This window comes from Corythoichthys intestinalis, chromosome 16, assembly GCF_030265065.1.
Source record: "Corythoichthys intestinalis isolate RoL2023-P3 chromosome 16, ASM3026506v1, whole genome shotgun sequence".
NCBI classification, from domain to species: domain Eukaryota; kingdom Metazoa; phylum Chordata; class Actinopteri; order Syngnathiformes; family Syngnathidae; genus Corythoichthys; species Corythoichthys intestinalis.
In genome coordinates, this window is record NC_080410.1 from 12,397,118 (window position 1) to 12,413,984 (window position 16,867).

The 16,867-nt window shown below is 42.3% G+C and overlaps 1 protein-coding gene across 1 annotated transcript in view; it reads left to right on the forward strand.

Moving 5' to 3' along the window:
• LOC130904522 (alpha-1,6-mannosylglycoprotein 6-beta-N-acetylglucosaminyltransferase B-like) overlaps positions 1-16,867 on the forward strand; it is a 143,502-nt gene that overhangs the window by 64,186 nt on the left and 62,449 nt on the right. The window contains exon 8 of the mRNA XM_057817336.1: positions 7,084-7,253. Within this exon, the coding sequence (XP_057673319.1) occupies positions 7,084-7,253 (170 nt within the window). The remainder of the gene's footprint in view (positions 1-7,083; positions 7,254-16,867) is intronic.

Consider the following 16,867-nt stretch of genomic DNA (forward strand, 5'->3'; position numbering starts at 1 on the left):
TTTTTGAGAGATATTTTGAGAGAATATTATTTTTGTTGTGCTTTCACTAAATGATACTGTTGTGACTTAACTGTTCCGCTCAAATGCCTGATGGGAAGTTGGGCAACCATGATTGTCAGTGGTGGCTGCAAATGGTATACAATGTGTTCTGCATTGTGTCCAATTAATCATGTTAGAAAAAGATCGTCTTTTGCTCCACCCAAATGCATGATGGGAACTTGGGCAACCATGACTGTCAGTGGTGGCTGCAAATGGTATGCGGTGTGTTCAATTAGGCGTGTTAAGAAAAAGATCGTCTTCTGCTCCGCCCAAATGCATGATGGGAAGTTGGGCAACCATGACTGTTAGTGGTGGCTGCAAATGATATACAATGTGTTCTGCATTGTGTCCAATTAAGCATTTTTAAGAAAAAGATCATCTTTTGCTTCGCTCAAATGCATGATGGGTAATTGGGCAACCATGACTGTTAGTAGTGGCTGCCAAAGTTTAAGCCAATAGAAGGCGTGGTCCAATGAACGCCTGTGCCGACTCGCATTTCTCTGCCTTATCACTCTCAATGTTATAAAACGGCATCACTGTAAACTGTTTGACAGCCCTAGTTACAACTGATGAAAAGTAATTAACTACTTTTATTATTGCATGTAAACCTTATATTTCGTCATGAGATGTGTGACACTGACACAGCTTGCACGTACATGTGAACAGTGTACGGCTTGTTTGCATTTTCAACCAATGAGAGTTAAGATAATTGCATGACATGCTCTTAGCCAGTAACAAGTGTTACCCTACTGATGTGTTGTTGCAATGCTCAGTACATGAAGAACCACGGATTATAGAATTATGCAGCATTGTGTTCATGTGCAGCTCTAAAAAGGAGGACAACTAGTCGTTCAGAAAAGGCATTTAAATTCTGAACTGTCCGATCTAAATCCAAACATATGTCCATCCCGCAATTACCGTGAATTTTCTGCATTCGGGGCTTGAAAGAAACAGCCAATTGTTTCTTTACTCTCCCTCATTCCCATTTGATTAAAATTGCTGTAGTTTTCATTACATTTGAAAACACTTTTTGCATGAAGTCATTTCAGGGAAGGAATAGGAGATAAGAGTGTAACATTTTGAAGTATTCGGGCAAACTGAAGTCACTCTTTAACCCTTAGATCAGGGGTGGACAAACCGGTCCTCAAGGGCCGCAGTGGGTCTTGGTCTTTGTTACAACTGATCCAACACAAGCAGTTTAATCAATGAGGGGTCCGGGGAAACAAGAAGGACCTGACTGCAATCAACTGATTGCAGTTGTAAGATACCAGATTGGTGAAAAGGTGTGCTCTTGATGGGTTGCAACAAAAACCTGCACCCACTGTGACCCTTTGTGGAATAGTTTGCCAACCCCTGCCTTAGATGCACCAGTGACTGGACCCTACAAAAAAAAAAAAAAAAAAAAAAAAAGAAAAGAAAAAAAGAGCCATATTAGAATCTATGTGCTTTTATGCCATTTTGGTGAAAAATAATAAGAGCAATAGACTTTATCCCCTCTTGTATTACAAGTATATCATCGGTGATGAAGAGCTCCCATGCATCTTTTTGGTGGGACAGTGGTTTTAAGCCCTTGTGCTGGGCCTGACTGACTTCTGAGGATATTGTGGCTCTGTGTTCTGACCTGGGTGGGAGGTAGCTCGGTTCAGTAAGAGCCCTACAAATTAATTCTGTTGGCCATGATTTGGACACTTTCTTCTTCAGAGGACACATAAGTGGAATCTTTTAAGTCAGATTGATCCTGTCCAGGTGGATATCCAGGTGGATGACTGCCACTGCCACCTGGACAATAGTCTGGGTCCTCATCATCAGAAATTTTGGACTCTTGAGTTCAACTTCGTTACTGCTTCTCTATCATTCAGCATCTGCACGTCTATTTTAGCTGTGTATCTTTAAGCTGTGACTTCTTGAATAAGGAAACATAAGAGCAATGTTTTCAATAGATCAATATGTGGCTATTTAAATACACACACCACATATACAGTAATGTTAGCTAACTTAGTAAGCTAGTTATGAAGTAGGCTAATTTGTCATGAAACAGTCAGATATGAAACACACAAAAAATACTATATGAAGATAATACTTACAGTACATGTATCTGCTCTTGCTTTGTAAAATAATCTTCCTGAGTGGTGACAGTTCTTATATTCGTAGTCTGTGTGGTCCACAGTTAATTTATTCCTGACAGCCAAAGTTGAAAAGAATTAAAGCTTCCTACTGGATTCCATAGAACATGCATGTGGGTCATTTTTGACCCACTTATGGAAACTTGGGGTAGTAAGATAAAAATTACAATTTCTTCAAATGTATAAAAACTTTGTTTAAAAAAAATGAATGGCATTATATCAAAAGCAGGTTTTTTTAGGAATACCTGGAATGTGAATTGTTAACAATTTTTCATTACGATGACATTTCAAGAAAACAACTTCATCGGGTCATTTTTGACCCACTTATCCATCTAAATGTTACATTTCATTTTGAAAATTGTTCACCGGTCACAAAAAAAAACAAAAAAACAAGTGAATATACGAACGATTTTCCAAACAGTGATTTAAACTACTGTAATTTTTGTACTATAAACCGCAACTTTTCTCCACTTTGAATCCTGCGGTTTATAGTCCATTGTAGCTTATTTCTTTTTTTTTTTTTTTTTTTCTTTTTTTTTTTTTTTTTAAACCTGTCCTGTTCAGCTGTTTGACACAGAGAATGGAAGTCTAAGTGCACGGGTTGTCTGAACAGTTTTAATGTTTCACATTGAGAATCTGATATACTCCCATTGTGATCATTCAAAATACCTTTTTATTATGACAAAGCAGCGAACAGGAAGAGATTATGGGGGGACAGAAGAAAAGCAACACAAGAGAAGAAAGAAAAGAAACACATACACAAACAACAACAACAAATACATAGAACATCTAGACTAATTATTAATATGCTGGTGCCATCATCAGCGAGATGTATTTCCGGTTTACACCATGTGGGGGCCTATTGGCCAGTGAAAGAGGGGGACAGGGGTGTCTATAAGCTAAGTGATTGAAAGAGGTAGAGTGTACACAAATCAGTTCTGTGATCTAGAACCCAGTAATCATGTGAATCTCTTATGAATGTAAGCCCTTTGGCGACCAACCCTACGCCGCCCCATCGCCAATCCCGGCACCAAGACCCCCAACCCGAGCATGCACTACTGCATCCCGCGGCACGCAAGCCCCACCGGACGCGCGACAGCCACGCAGACGGGCGGAGAAGCCGCACGGGAGCCAACCCAGGGCCACGGCCCCCACCCAGCCAGCCCGGGGAGGGAGGGCCGGCTGGGGGTCAGGGGGTCCAGCGCAGCCCATCCCTCCTCCCGCAGCCCAGCAAGGGAGCCATCGCCCCCCCCTCGCCCCCCCATGATCCAGGGTGGTCCGCCGGGCCACCCGCGCACCCATCAACCGGCCTTCAGGGATGGCAGGAGGGGACGCACCACCAAACCCACATCTATCCCCACCCCCGCCCGCCCACCCGGGCCACGAGCCACAGCCGCAGCCCCCCAACCGGCACGGCACGCCACGGGAACCCCAGCAGCCCACTAAGCCCAAGACAGGGCAGGGCCCCCCGCCGGTGCAGGCAACACCCTGCTGATACACCGGTGCCCAGCCAGCGACCCGCGGCAGAGCGCAGGGCGGATGCCCAGCCAGAGAAGAGGGGAAGGCGGAGGCAGGAGAACGCCGAGGAACTGCCACGGGGCGATGCAAGATCGGAGCCCCGACCCCCCCACCCCACTCCCGCGGCCTACAGCCCAGGCAGAGGGGAGGCCACACCCCAGGAGCCACGCCATGAGGAAAAAGTGTGGGACCCACCTACCACCCTATTACTATGGCTGCCAGGTTCCCGGCTGGCAGCCATCACCCAGCACCGTGATGGGATTGTGAGGGGAGGGTAGTGCAATGTATGCATTAAAATAGGAGAGCTTGGCTTGGGGCAGTGGGACCGCAGCATGGATTTCTGCCCAGCCGCCCGTCCCACCGCCCTTTGCCGGAGCTCTCCTGTGGAGTATGATGTGTGTGGTGCATTTAAAAAAGGTGCAGGGATGGCGGGGCCTGTCGTGAGGGGGCAACCGTGAGGTACCCCCCCCCAACAGGTCCCAACCATCCCACAACCTTGGTGTGTGGTGCATTAAAAACAGGGGGGAGCCGGGCCGGGACTGTAAAGCCCCGTCCCAACTCTCCCCGGAGAAATGTATGAGCATGCAAGTGCCAGAGTGAAAGATATTTACAGTGCCGGAGTGAAAAGTGCGTAAGTTAAGAGGCAGGCTCCCGCGGGCGTGGCCCCGTCCACCAGAACCACCGGCCGCAGGGCGGGAGAAGCGTCAGGGCCCCGATCAATCCCCGCCCCAGACCACCCGCGGCGCCTCTGCGACCGCCCCCCCCCCCCCCCCCCCCACCCACCGAGCACCCACCCCGCACCCCGAGCAGGCGCCACGCCGAGCGCCGGCGACCAGGGGACGTCCACCCCACCGGCAAGGGACAACAAGCCCCACTCAAGGCCCCGCGGGCCCCAGGAGGCCCCGTCACCGGCCCCGCCGGTAGGGGGGCAGCGGCAGCCGCGGCGGCCCAGAGAGGCTGACGGGGCCGGGGACAGACCAAGGGGACGGAAGTGCACCCCCCATGACCCACCCCCGGGCCAGGAGGGCCGCGCGGTATGACACCAGAGGGCACCTCCCCGGCACCCGGTACAGGGAGACGCGGCTCCGGCCGGGCGGACCCGGGAGGGAACCATGGCCGCCGCATACACCCCCGGCCTCCACCCCAACTCCACCCCACCCCGGCCGGCCGGCCGGGGAAGGGCCGCGGCCCCAGACCGGCACCCGCGCGGCACCCTCACCCGCCCACGTCACCAGCGCGCGCCCGGCGGGACCCCCGCACAGCCAGACGCAACCAGACAAGCCCCGGCCAAAAACCCCGGGGGCCAAGACCGGCGACGGGACGGCCCAGGACAGGACGCCAACAAACTCCACCTGTAAAGCTGACAGAAGAAGAGGTTTATCAAACACCATTAGATATGTGCCAAGGGCCAGTGAAGTGTATTATTTAAGCATAGTTCCTTAATTGTTCCAAGTCTGATAAGTAATATATAGGGTGTTCCAAAAGAGTTGCATACGTTCCCCAGCAGCTGGAAACCAAATTGTCTGTGGGTTTCTTTGTACATTAAACCCATTGACTGACTAAACTGTGAAGGAAGAAAAAATATTTATTATATGCTGCTGGGATGTGTATAAAACAGTTCGGATTTAAACATATCCAGTTTCCAGCTGCAAAAGGATGCATACAACTTCCCTGGACACCCCGCATACATCAATTTATGTATACATGTTATTATTTTTTTGACATTCCTTCGCAGGCGAGAGAGAATCCTTATTCTATGTTCATCATTCTTGCGACCGTTCCCCACTGTTGTTCGTATTTGTCCATTTTATTTGTCTGTTTGGCAGATATTTTCTCTAATGTTATATATTCAATGATTAGATTTAGCCATTGGTTAATGCTAATGTTTTGTTTGTTTTTCCAATTCAACAATATGGTTTTTTTGGCTATCATTAAACTTGCTAGTAGTGGACGGGTTTGATGGTTAGAGATATTCACTGTATTCAGATCGCCAAGCAGACAAAGAGTTGGAGACAATGGAATCCTGCAGTTCAATAGGAAAGAGAGTTTCTTCGTTACCTGTGACCAAAACTCTCGCACTGATTTACATTGCCAAAGAGCATGAAAGTATGTGTCTGAAGAATCTTCGTTGCAGCTTGTGCATTTATCTGATTGGGAGCACCCCAAAAAAAAAAAAAAAACAAGTGAATATACAAACGATTTTCCAAACAGTGATTTAAACTACTGTAATTTTCGTACTATAAACCGCTACTTTTCTCCACTTTGAATCCTGCGGTTTATAGTCCATTGTAGCTTATTTCTTGATTTATTTGGGTTAATAGGTAACACTTTATTTGACATCGGCGTCATAAGGCCCTCATAAGACCGTCATAATTATGAAATGACACTATCAAGGGCATTACTGAATGCTTATGAGAGATGTCATTAAGTGTCATCCAGCAAATTATGTCACTAACACCATTAATGTCCAGCTTGGATCTTTTACATCCATTCAAAAGTGAGGTAATTTGCTGGATAACACTAAATGACATCTGTTATAGGCATTCATTATTGCTCATTACAGTTGCATGTCATAATTATGATAGTCTTATAGTGGCACTGTCATATAATGTGTCACCCAATACCATAACTAGCAATTAATGAAACAACAGGAACACTAACTGAAGAAATAATTAGCACAGAACATGACTTTTGATTGTTATTTACATCTGTAGCACTGCAGTGCATGCTAGGAGGCATGTTGGACAACAACAGTGATGGCAGCAGAGGCTCACTGTCTCCCCCAAGGGAGTAGTGATGGCCAAATGAAACTTCTTGAAGCAATGATGGTGGTTCATTTGGTTGTATGACAGTCGTATGATGCCGCTGTCAAAGAAAGTGTTGCCAGCAGCGGCTTATAGTTCAGTGCGTCTTATCTATGAACAAATACCGTTTTCGTGCCAAATTTGGTGGGTAGCGGCTTATAGTCAGGTGTGCCTCATAGTGCGAAAATTATGGTAATCCCAGAGCACTATATATTTAATAGTTAACTTATAAATTTACGTAAATGAATAAATACTCTGCTGCTTAGTGTGTCGTGTTTTTGCATCAGTTGACCAAATATGACTTTGCTCATGTGTCTGTCTCATTTTCAGTAGGCACCCAGATATGTTACAAATTAAGTATGCCATTACTATATTCACAGCGGTAGGCTGTCTGGGAATCTTCTGAAGCATGATGTGAAATCATCACTTCCTCCCCACGGAGAAGCACATGTCGTCTAGACAGACAAATCTTAGTGTTCTAGCAAGAACTTGGAATAAGAATTTCACAGAAACCCAACCACGCAACACGCAGTAACAAATATTGAGTGTGCTTTACTTTACTTTCCTCGGCTCACTCTTGGCCATTTCTCTGAATACAGATTCTTGTCCACGTGGGATTTCTGACAGAAGAGTCCGGTGATGTGTTCAGTCCAAAGGTGCTGAAAGGGGGTCCGCTGGGTGAGATGGTCCAGTGGGCTGACATCCTCACTACTCTTTATATTCTTGGACACAACCTGAAGATCTCTGTTTCTGTCAAGGAGCTGCATGGGTATGGATTGATTTTAAATTAAGCAACATTTAGGAACATTCATTCATTCATTTATTGTCTACATTATACTGTATCAGTTATTCTCACAAGTTACGTGGGCATCTTCAAAACTAAAATACACTAAAATACAAAGTCATAAGCTAAAGGAGGCACTGGGTGGGAAACAATATTGAGATAACATTTACAGGAACTATAAATACAGTGAGAAAAATAAGTATTTGAACACCCTGCGAAGAGTTCTAACTAGGGTTGTTCCGATCATGTTTTTTTGCTCCCGATCCGATCCTGATCGTTTTAGTTTGAGTATCTGCCGATCCCGATATTTCCCGATCCGATTGCTTTTTTTGCTCCCGATTCAATTCCAATCATTCCCGATAATTTTTCCCAATCATATACATTTTGGCAATGCATTAAGAAAAAAATGAATAAAACTCGGACGCATATATACATTCAACATACAGTACATAAGTACTGTATTTGTTTATTATGACAGTAAATCCTCAAGATGGCATTTACATTATTAACATTCTTTCTGTGAGAGGGATCCACGGATAGAAAGACGTGTGACTTTGTATATTGTGACTAAATATTGCCATCTAGTGTATTTGTTGGGCTTTCAGTAAATGATACTGTAGCCATGCGCCAATGCATGATGGGAAGTGGAACCATGACTGTGCATAGTGCTATCAATTGATATATCTTCTCTGCGTTGGGAAATAACTTATGGTGTTAAGAAAAAGATTATTAGCTACCTTGCTTCCCCACATTGCTTCCCATGATATTTCTAATCGTAGGGTGAGGGATTGTAAGGCTTTAGCCAATTAAAAAAAGGCTCCAAAGGCTGCCAAAAGTCACTCTACTCATTTTACACAGCCTTTTATCTCTCTATATAGGTAAAACGGCGCCATTACAGATTGAGCGCGACAATGCGTGGGTGGGTCGTGCAGCGCATGCATTAATTGCGTTAAATATTTTAACGTGATACATTTTTTAAAAAAATTAATTGCCACCGTTATCGGGATAAATTTGATAACCCTACCTTAAGCCTAAACTAAAGAATCTGGATGAGTGTAACATATTAGGTTTGTAACGTTAAATACAATTAGAAAACAATTAAATTAAAACATATATATATATATATATATATATATATATATATATATATATATTTAAAAAAGGCATGGTCGATATTTTTTTGCCGATTGAAAATGACGTGATCGGACCCGATCGATCGGCTAGTTCTAACTCTTAGAAATGATGGGCGGGTTTAAAGTTTTCGTGGTAGGTGCTTGTCAAATATGAGAAACAATCCCTCCCCCCCCCAAAAAAAATCCAGAAATCATCGTGAATGATTTTTTGTTCTAGATCAATCAAGTTTCTGGACTGTCACTGAGAAACAATGAGTGTGAGCTTCCTCCAAAGATTTTGTATTGGGTTTAGGTCTGGAGACTGGCTGTTAGAATGTTAGAAGACTGAGTCACGACCCATTTTTAATGCTCTAACTGAGGGAAGGAGGTTATTCCCCAAAATATAAGAATACATGGCCTTGGTTATCCTCTCCTTAATACAGTGCAGTCGTCCAGTCCCATGTGCAGAAAAACACCCCCAAAACATGATGCTACCACCCCCATGCTTCACAGTAGGGATGGTGTTCTTGGGATGGAACTCATCGTTCTTTTTCTTCCAAACACTGTGAGTAGAATTAAGACTAAAAAGTTCGATTTTAATCTCATATGACCAAGTGACTTTCTCCCAATACTCCTCTGGATCATCCAAATAGTCATTGGCAAACTTAAAACAGGCCTGGATATGTGCCAATTTAAGCAGGGGAACCTTCCATGCCATGCTTGATTTTAAACCATGACGTCTTAGCGTATTACCAACAGTAACCTTGGAAATGGTGGTCCCAGCTCTTGTCAGGTCATTAATCAGCTCCTGCTGTGTAGTTCTAGGCTGATTCCTTTACCATTCTTAGGATCATCGAGACCCTATGAGGTAGATCTTGCATGGAGCCCCAGTTTGAGGGAGATTGACAGTGATGTTTAGCGTCTTCCATTTTCTAATAATTGCTCCAATGGTGGATGTTATAGCACCAAGCTACTTGGAAATTGCCCCTTAACTCTTTCCAGCCTTGTAGAGCTCTACAAGTCTGTCTGTCTGTCTGTGTCTGTGTCTGTCAGTCGTCTCTTTGTTCAGCTCTTCGGGATGTATGGGGTGGACAGGTGTTTATACCTACCTACCTATGCCTACCGCCTCAAACAGGTCAAATAGTCAGACTCAAAAAGTCCACCTCCACTCCACTCATTTAGGAGAATAAGTGAAGTGGAGGTGGATTTTTTCAAAGGCGACTAACAGGTCTTTGAGGCTCACAATTCTGGCTAATAGACAGGTGTTCAAATACTTATTTGCAGCATTATAGTACAAATAAATTGTTAAAAAATCATACATTGTAATTTTTCTGTGTTTTCTGCATTTTTTTAACTTATCTCTTACATTGGACAAGCACCTATCATGAAAATGTCAAACCCGCCCATTATTTCTAAGTGGGAGAACTCGCAGGGCGTTCAAATACTTATTTTCCTCACTGTATGATTAGTATTTTTTTCTCACCTTAGCAGTAATAACTGCTTCCACTCGTCTGATAAAAATACAAGATTATCAAGTGTGTGTGTTGTTTTTTTTTTTTCAACACGCATGATGACGAAGTTTTCACTCACAATCTCGCTGATTCTTGAGTGTTCAGAGTTGATGAGGTTGTTCGTGGCAAATTGTCCCCACCAAAGATGGAAAACTATAGTTATATTTTCAATTCGGGGCAAAAATTGAGCAGCACTCAACTCTGAACAGCAATATTAACCCTGATACAAGTTTTAACATAACCTGTTTGGTCCCACCTATTTGCTTACCATAGGAATGGCATTTGCTCCATCCTCAAGTCACTGTGCTACTGACAGGAATTCTTAAAGGGATCCACAGATAGAAAGACATGTAGTTCTTAAAAGATAAATGTTAGTACAAGTTATAATAATTTGATATTAAAACCCCTCCTAATGTTTTTGTTTCAATAATATTTGTAAAATTATTTTAACTATTAGGTTGCCGTATTAAAACCCCTCCTAATGTTTTTGTTTCAATAATATTTGTAAAATTATTTTAACTATTAGGTTGCCGTTGTTGTTGACGTCGCTGGGCAGTGACGCCACAGAGCCACACTGCCGTTCTTCACAGTGTCACTCTAAAAACAAAAAAAGTGTCACAATTTAATTATGTAAGGTAGTGATTTAGATATGCTACAAGGTGTCAATGGCGAGTTTTAAATTAATCAGGGATCAAGCCAATGAACGGTTTTGTCCCTTGACTGACGCAGAAGTTTTCCTTTACTGCACAATGGGTGTAAGGCGGAGAGAAAGAAGAGTGGACACAGGCGTTCAGATTCGTAGCTCGGACCACCCCGTTAATTGGCAAAAGCTTCAGCAACTCCTTCACAACAAATATAAGTATCATATAATGAAAATACAACAAAAATAATATATACATCTCTCAAAAAATAATGTTCACAAAAAGAAAAGGACTTCAATCTGTAATAACGATGCCCTAATCTCACACAGTTAAACAACAATGCAAAGAGAACTGGCATTCACAAATTTACAATCAAAATACACAGTAAATGCATAATAGACATAAAACTTGGAGTTCAGTCAATTCTATTTAAACATTTTAGCAACTTGTATAGCTCAACAAATACACTGGGTGGCAATATATTTAGTCACAATATACAAACTATGACGCTGGGAGCCATTATCAGAAGTCTTGTTTGTTGTGACTGACTCTGCTACGGCGTTAGTCGAGGGACAAAACGCACTCATTGTTTTGAGCTCTTAGTAAATTAAAACTCGCCAATGACACCTTCTGGTGTATTTAAATCATCACCTTACATACAGTAGTTAAAGAGTGACACTGTGAAGTATGAGGTCAACAACAATGGCGAGCTGCTAGTTTTTTTTTTTTTTTTAATTTTTACAAATTTTATTAAAACGAAAACATTAAGAAACATTTATCTTTTAAGAACTACATGTCTTTCTATCTGTGGTACCCTTTAAAAGTCTAAATTATGTTTTGCTTTTCTCTGATTAGATTTAGCTTGTTTTTGCATGTGTACTGTAATTTCACCTGATTATAAGCCTCACCCAGTGCATTTTTAAAGGAAAAACATTTTGTACATACATAAGCCACACCTGTCTATAAGCTGCAGGTGCCCACATTGTAACATGAGATATTTAGAAAGAAAGACAGTACACATAAAGAGTTTTCAAAGTTGTATAACATACCTTAACTTTTCTTTCAAAACAGTGCTTTGTAACGCGGCAGTAACACAGCAGTCCACCTGTCTCAGTCTTATCTTTTCTGCCCGAGCGCCCCTGGCTGCCGTTAGAAAAATGTATAAATTGGCCTCATCATTGAATAAGCCGCATGGTTGAAAGCGTGTCACATAAGTCGCGGCTTACAGTCCGGAAATTACGGTACATTTAAAATATTTTTATAACCGTATGGATCATTAAATTGATCTAACACTTGATATTGACTCATTTTGCACAGTTTTTTTCCTGTTCTATACACTAATTATGTTCTACATGCACAATATACCAGTGTTAATCATTTCTACTTCCTGCAAAGAGCATTTTCGCCCTAGGGCTTGACGGCATCACTGCAGTTTGCGCTCCTCCTCCTAGCTGCAACTCACTCCAGAGTGATAACAGGCTTGTTGCTTGTCATCGGTCCCCCACACACTAACACATATGCAGAACAGGTATTTCAAGCAGGCAGGTTTCGCTGGTTAGATCTTAAAATCAAAGACATAATCAATTGCCACATTTACAGGGTGCAATGCGGGTAGCTCAGGCAGCTGACAGGTCCATGAACTTTCAGAATTTCTCCACCTTCGGGAAAACGCCTGTGTGCAATATTTGATTTTCTGTGGGTGGTGGGAAGTCGGTGCAGACAGGCTGATGATAATGTGTGCTTGTTAGTGAGCAAAGTATCCGCTGTTGTAGAGAGGACGCAATGGCGTTAATGAGTTAGGGCTGCCCTTTGAGCTTAAATATCAGGCGGAGAGGAAAAGGTGCTTTGATAAGGGCAGAGTCAAGAGATCCACAAGGTGGGAAATATGTCGCAGTGGGAATCTTACTGGTGGCTACGCCATTATTTACCTCACTAATTGGTGTCACAGTGTATTGAATGGAGGCAGTGAAAATGCTATTGGGAACACTATCGTGACACTTAAGAGAATCGCACAGGGTCCCACGTCACATGAACTCAAATTCTTGACTTACTGCTTGAACAAGGTCTTAATTCCTAAATTTGATTGATGCTTGATGCTTCTAAAATTTATTTAAAAATGTACTTTAACCTAAAATCTGATCATGTTGACCTTTACTGAAGATGAGATGCAACCTGCATGTGGCCAACAGTATTGGGAAAGTTCATTTTCTACTAGTCACAAATTTTAAAGTCAACTATTTAGTTCATAGTTCATAATTCAAAATTTTGAACTTAAGTTCATGGTTAAAAAAAAATTGAACTTTTGTAGTTCTTTCTTCTACCCAATAATTTTTGCAAGCTATTATTGACGGAGTAGATATTTAAACAACAGACAGCAATTACTGTATTTTTCGGACTATAAGTCGCAGTTTTTTTTCATAGTTTTGCTGGGGGTGTGACTTATACTCTGGAGCGACTTATGTGTGAAATTATTAACAAATTATTATATCATTTCACATATTATTTAGGTCTTTTGGAGTGACACTGATGGTTTGGTAAACTTGTTAGCATGTTCTTTATGCTATAGTTATCTGAATAACTCTTAATAGCTATGTTACATTAACATACGGGCCACGTTTGCATTTCATTGTTCATGCATCATGTAACATTATCATACTGTACACTTATTCAGCATGTTCTCTATTGTATTTTTATTTTAAATTGTGCTTCAAGATGACATATCTGTTCTAGGTGTTGGAATTGATCAAGTCAGTTTCTCCCAAAAATGCGACTTATACTCCGGTGCGACTTATAGTCTAAAAGATACGGGATTTTATCCACTTAAACAATGAAACTGTGTCAGATTCATCTGCATATTCAATTTCAAATCTGCATCAGTACTGACCTGTTTGTAAAACTCACTTACATGTTGTTACTGGGCAAGGTTTCTGTCAGATTTTGTAGCCCAGCAAAAATTGCAACTTTGCAACATTACAAACAGCTGCAAATGCAGCGATTCCACAGTAAACACCAAAAGCTTTCTATAAATAAAGGAATTATGTACTTACGTTTGGTCATGGACGCACACGAAGGATAGTTCTCTCTCACATCGTCTTCCCCGTGCTGTTAAGCATTTTTTTTTTTTTTTTACACTGTATTAATGTTGCAGAAGTATATTTATGATGCAACTTGTTTGTTTAGAATTTTTGGATAATATTTGAAGTCCAACTGAATGTAAAAGAATGGTTATTTGCCAAAATATAAGCTTCGGGAGCAAAAGCTGCGATATTTGCTAAAACAGCCTCAGGCATATATATATATATATATATATATATATATGTTCCCAACCCCATGCGTCACAGTGGGTATGGTGTTCTTCAGATGCAATTCAGTATTCTTTCTCCTCCAAACATGAGAACCTGTGTTTCTACCAAAAAGTTCTATTTTGGTTTCATCTGACCATAACACATTCTCCCAATCCTCTTCTGGATCATCCAAATGCTCTCTAGCGAACCGCAGACGGGCCTGGACGAGAACTTTCTTCAGCAGGGGGACACGTCTGGCAGTGTAGGATTAGAGTCCCTGGCGGCGCATTGTGTTACTGATAGTAGCCTTTGTTACTGTGGTCCCAGCTCTCTGAAGGTCATTCACTTGGTCCCCCCGTGTGGTTCTGGGATTTTTGCTCACCGTTCTCGTTATCATTTTGATGCCACGGGGTGAGATCTTGCATGGAGCCCCAGATCGAGGGAGATTATCAGTGGTCTTGTATGTCTTCCATTTTCTAATAATTACTCCCACAGTTGATTTCTTTACACCAAGCGTTTTACCTATTGCAGATTCAGTCTTCCCAGCCTGGTGCAGGTCTACAATTTTGTCTCTAGTGTCCTTCGACAGCTCTTTGGTCTTGGCCATAGTGGAGTTTGGAGTGTGACTGACTGAGCTTGTGGACAGGTGTCTTTTATACTGATAATGAGTTAAAACAGGTGCCATTAATACAGGTAACGAGTGGAGCCTCTTTAGACCTTGTGAGAAGACGTTAGACCACTTTGACAGCCGGAAATCTTGCTTGTTTGTAGGTGACCAAATACTTATTTTCCACTCTAATTTGGAAATAAATTCTTTAAAAATCAAATGATGTGATTTTCAGTTTTTTTTTCCACATTCTGTCTCTCATGGTTGAGGTTTACCCATGTTGACAATTACAGGCCTCTCTAATCTTTTCAAGTAGGAGAACTTGCACAGTTGGTGGTTGACTAAATACTTATTTGCCCCACTGCATGTCATCTTGAAAGGCAATTTAAAATATAAAATACAATAGAGAACAACATGCTGAATGAGTTTGAAGTATGATAATGTTGTATGAACAACGAAATGCGAACGTGGCCGGTATGTTAACATAACATCGCTATTAGTTATTCAGATAAATATAGCATAAAGAACATGCTAACAAGTTTACCAAACCATGACTGTCACTCCAAAATAACATGTGAAATGATATAATAATGTGTTAATAATTTCACACATAAATCGCTCCAGAGTATAAGTCGCACCCCCAGCCAAACTATGAAAAAAAAAAACTTCGACTTATAGTCCGAAAAATACGGTATATATTATGTTTTTAGCCTATGGCTTTATCTGCAGTTTTGTCGGAAAGACTGAAAATTCTGAACTCATGAAATTTGTATACGGATTGCGTGTCCCATTATCACCCTGAGTTCACACAGCTAATGGGATGAGACTTGGGGGATGTGAAAAATCACTGTTCAGTTATATGATATCTAGTGAGATGTGCGCGAGAGTTACGGTGCATACTAAAAGTTAACATCACATATACCGCAGTAGTCGCGTATGTTCTTTGCTGCACTACACCAGTGGCCTATACTACGAAGCCGGTTTTCTGGCTTAGCAGGGTAACTTCGAGAGTAACTTTATCACGTGCGACGTAAGTTCGCGGCTATGCGAGACTACGAAAGGTGGATATGTTGGAACCGAGAAGTGTTGCCATGGCAACACACGCCACACGCCAAACCTGGTCGTGTCAGAGTTAGATCTTGCTTAACATCAGGATTCCAATTAACCACGCTCTATTTAAACAGCACTCCTCCGCGGACGTGTCCTCCTGACAATGACAGCGTACTTGGACGACCCATACGACATTGGCGCGCGGATTGTGAGGGGCTCTCTCCGGAGGGCACGGGTATTTCGGGACCGCCAGAATCCGCTGGCGTACCCGGAAGATGTTCTCCATGAAAGATATAGATTTTCAGCAGAGGGAATTCTTTACCTGTGCCAACTGATCTAGGCAGACGTCACTAATGTAACCCGCCGAGTCAGGCCCTCACAACCGCGCAGATTGTGTGTGCCTGTCCGTGCGCTCTTTCGCCAGGGACACTATATGTATTCCATCGGTGATGCTGAATATCTGCGTAAGAACACTGTATGCCGTGCGATTCGGAGTGGGGTATGGAAACGCTTCAAATTGATGCATTTATAATAATCATAGAAATATGTAGACTATTTAAACATTGAGAAAACTTGCGTTTTTTTCTGCCAACTCGAGATTAAATTAAATGTCAAATCCACTGATAGGACAGACGCACAAATATAAAAGATATAAATGTTTATTGAATATGCATCTTACAGTCTTGTTTAACTGTGAAAAATCGTTACAAAAGACGGGCTTTTATTTACGCAACAACGCATGGCATCCCCGCATTTCCTTCTTCTCCTGAGTCCTCACAAATATGACATAATTTTTTATTTTTGGGGGGGGGATTGTCGGACTCGGGCCTGCAAATCAAGTTTATTGATTGGACTCGGCTCGGGTCGGGCTGGATTTTTTAGGTCCAAACTAAAAAAAAGAACATACGTATTCGTACAGTCAAGGGGACTAAACATACAATCATCCTGTTTCGTGTGGTGATGCGTGACAATTATTTCTTACTGTTAATGTCCCAAATCTTATTTTATTGTCCTGACAGCAGGCTTTATTTCTTTTCATGGACATAAGTAAACTGGCATATTGACGCATTCACAAATCACACGATCTGTAAATTCGCTGTCAACAGACCCATTGCGCTCTACTCGTCGAAGCGGTGTTGGATTTCGCGGTGAGGGTGGATTTTAATTCCTCATAATTCCACATGATCATCGCGCATTCCTCCTCCGTGAAGTAAGGTGCCCGTGCCGTCGTCACAAGTAGTGTTTGACTCTGGTCACCGCCCCCTTTTATGTGAACGCGCAGTAACTCTGACTGGGTTGACACAGGTTCGACTAATCAACCTCATAATCAGCGTCGTAGCACCGATTGACCACAAACTAGACAACCAGGTTTTGTCAACTCCGGTTACCCGATG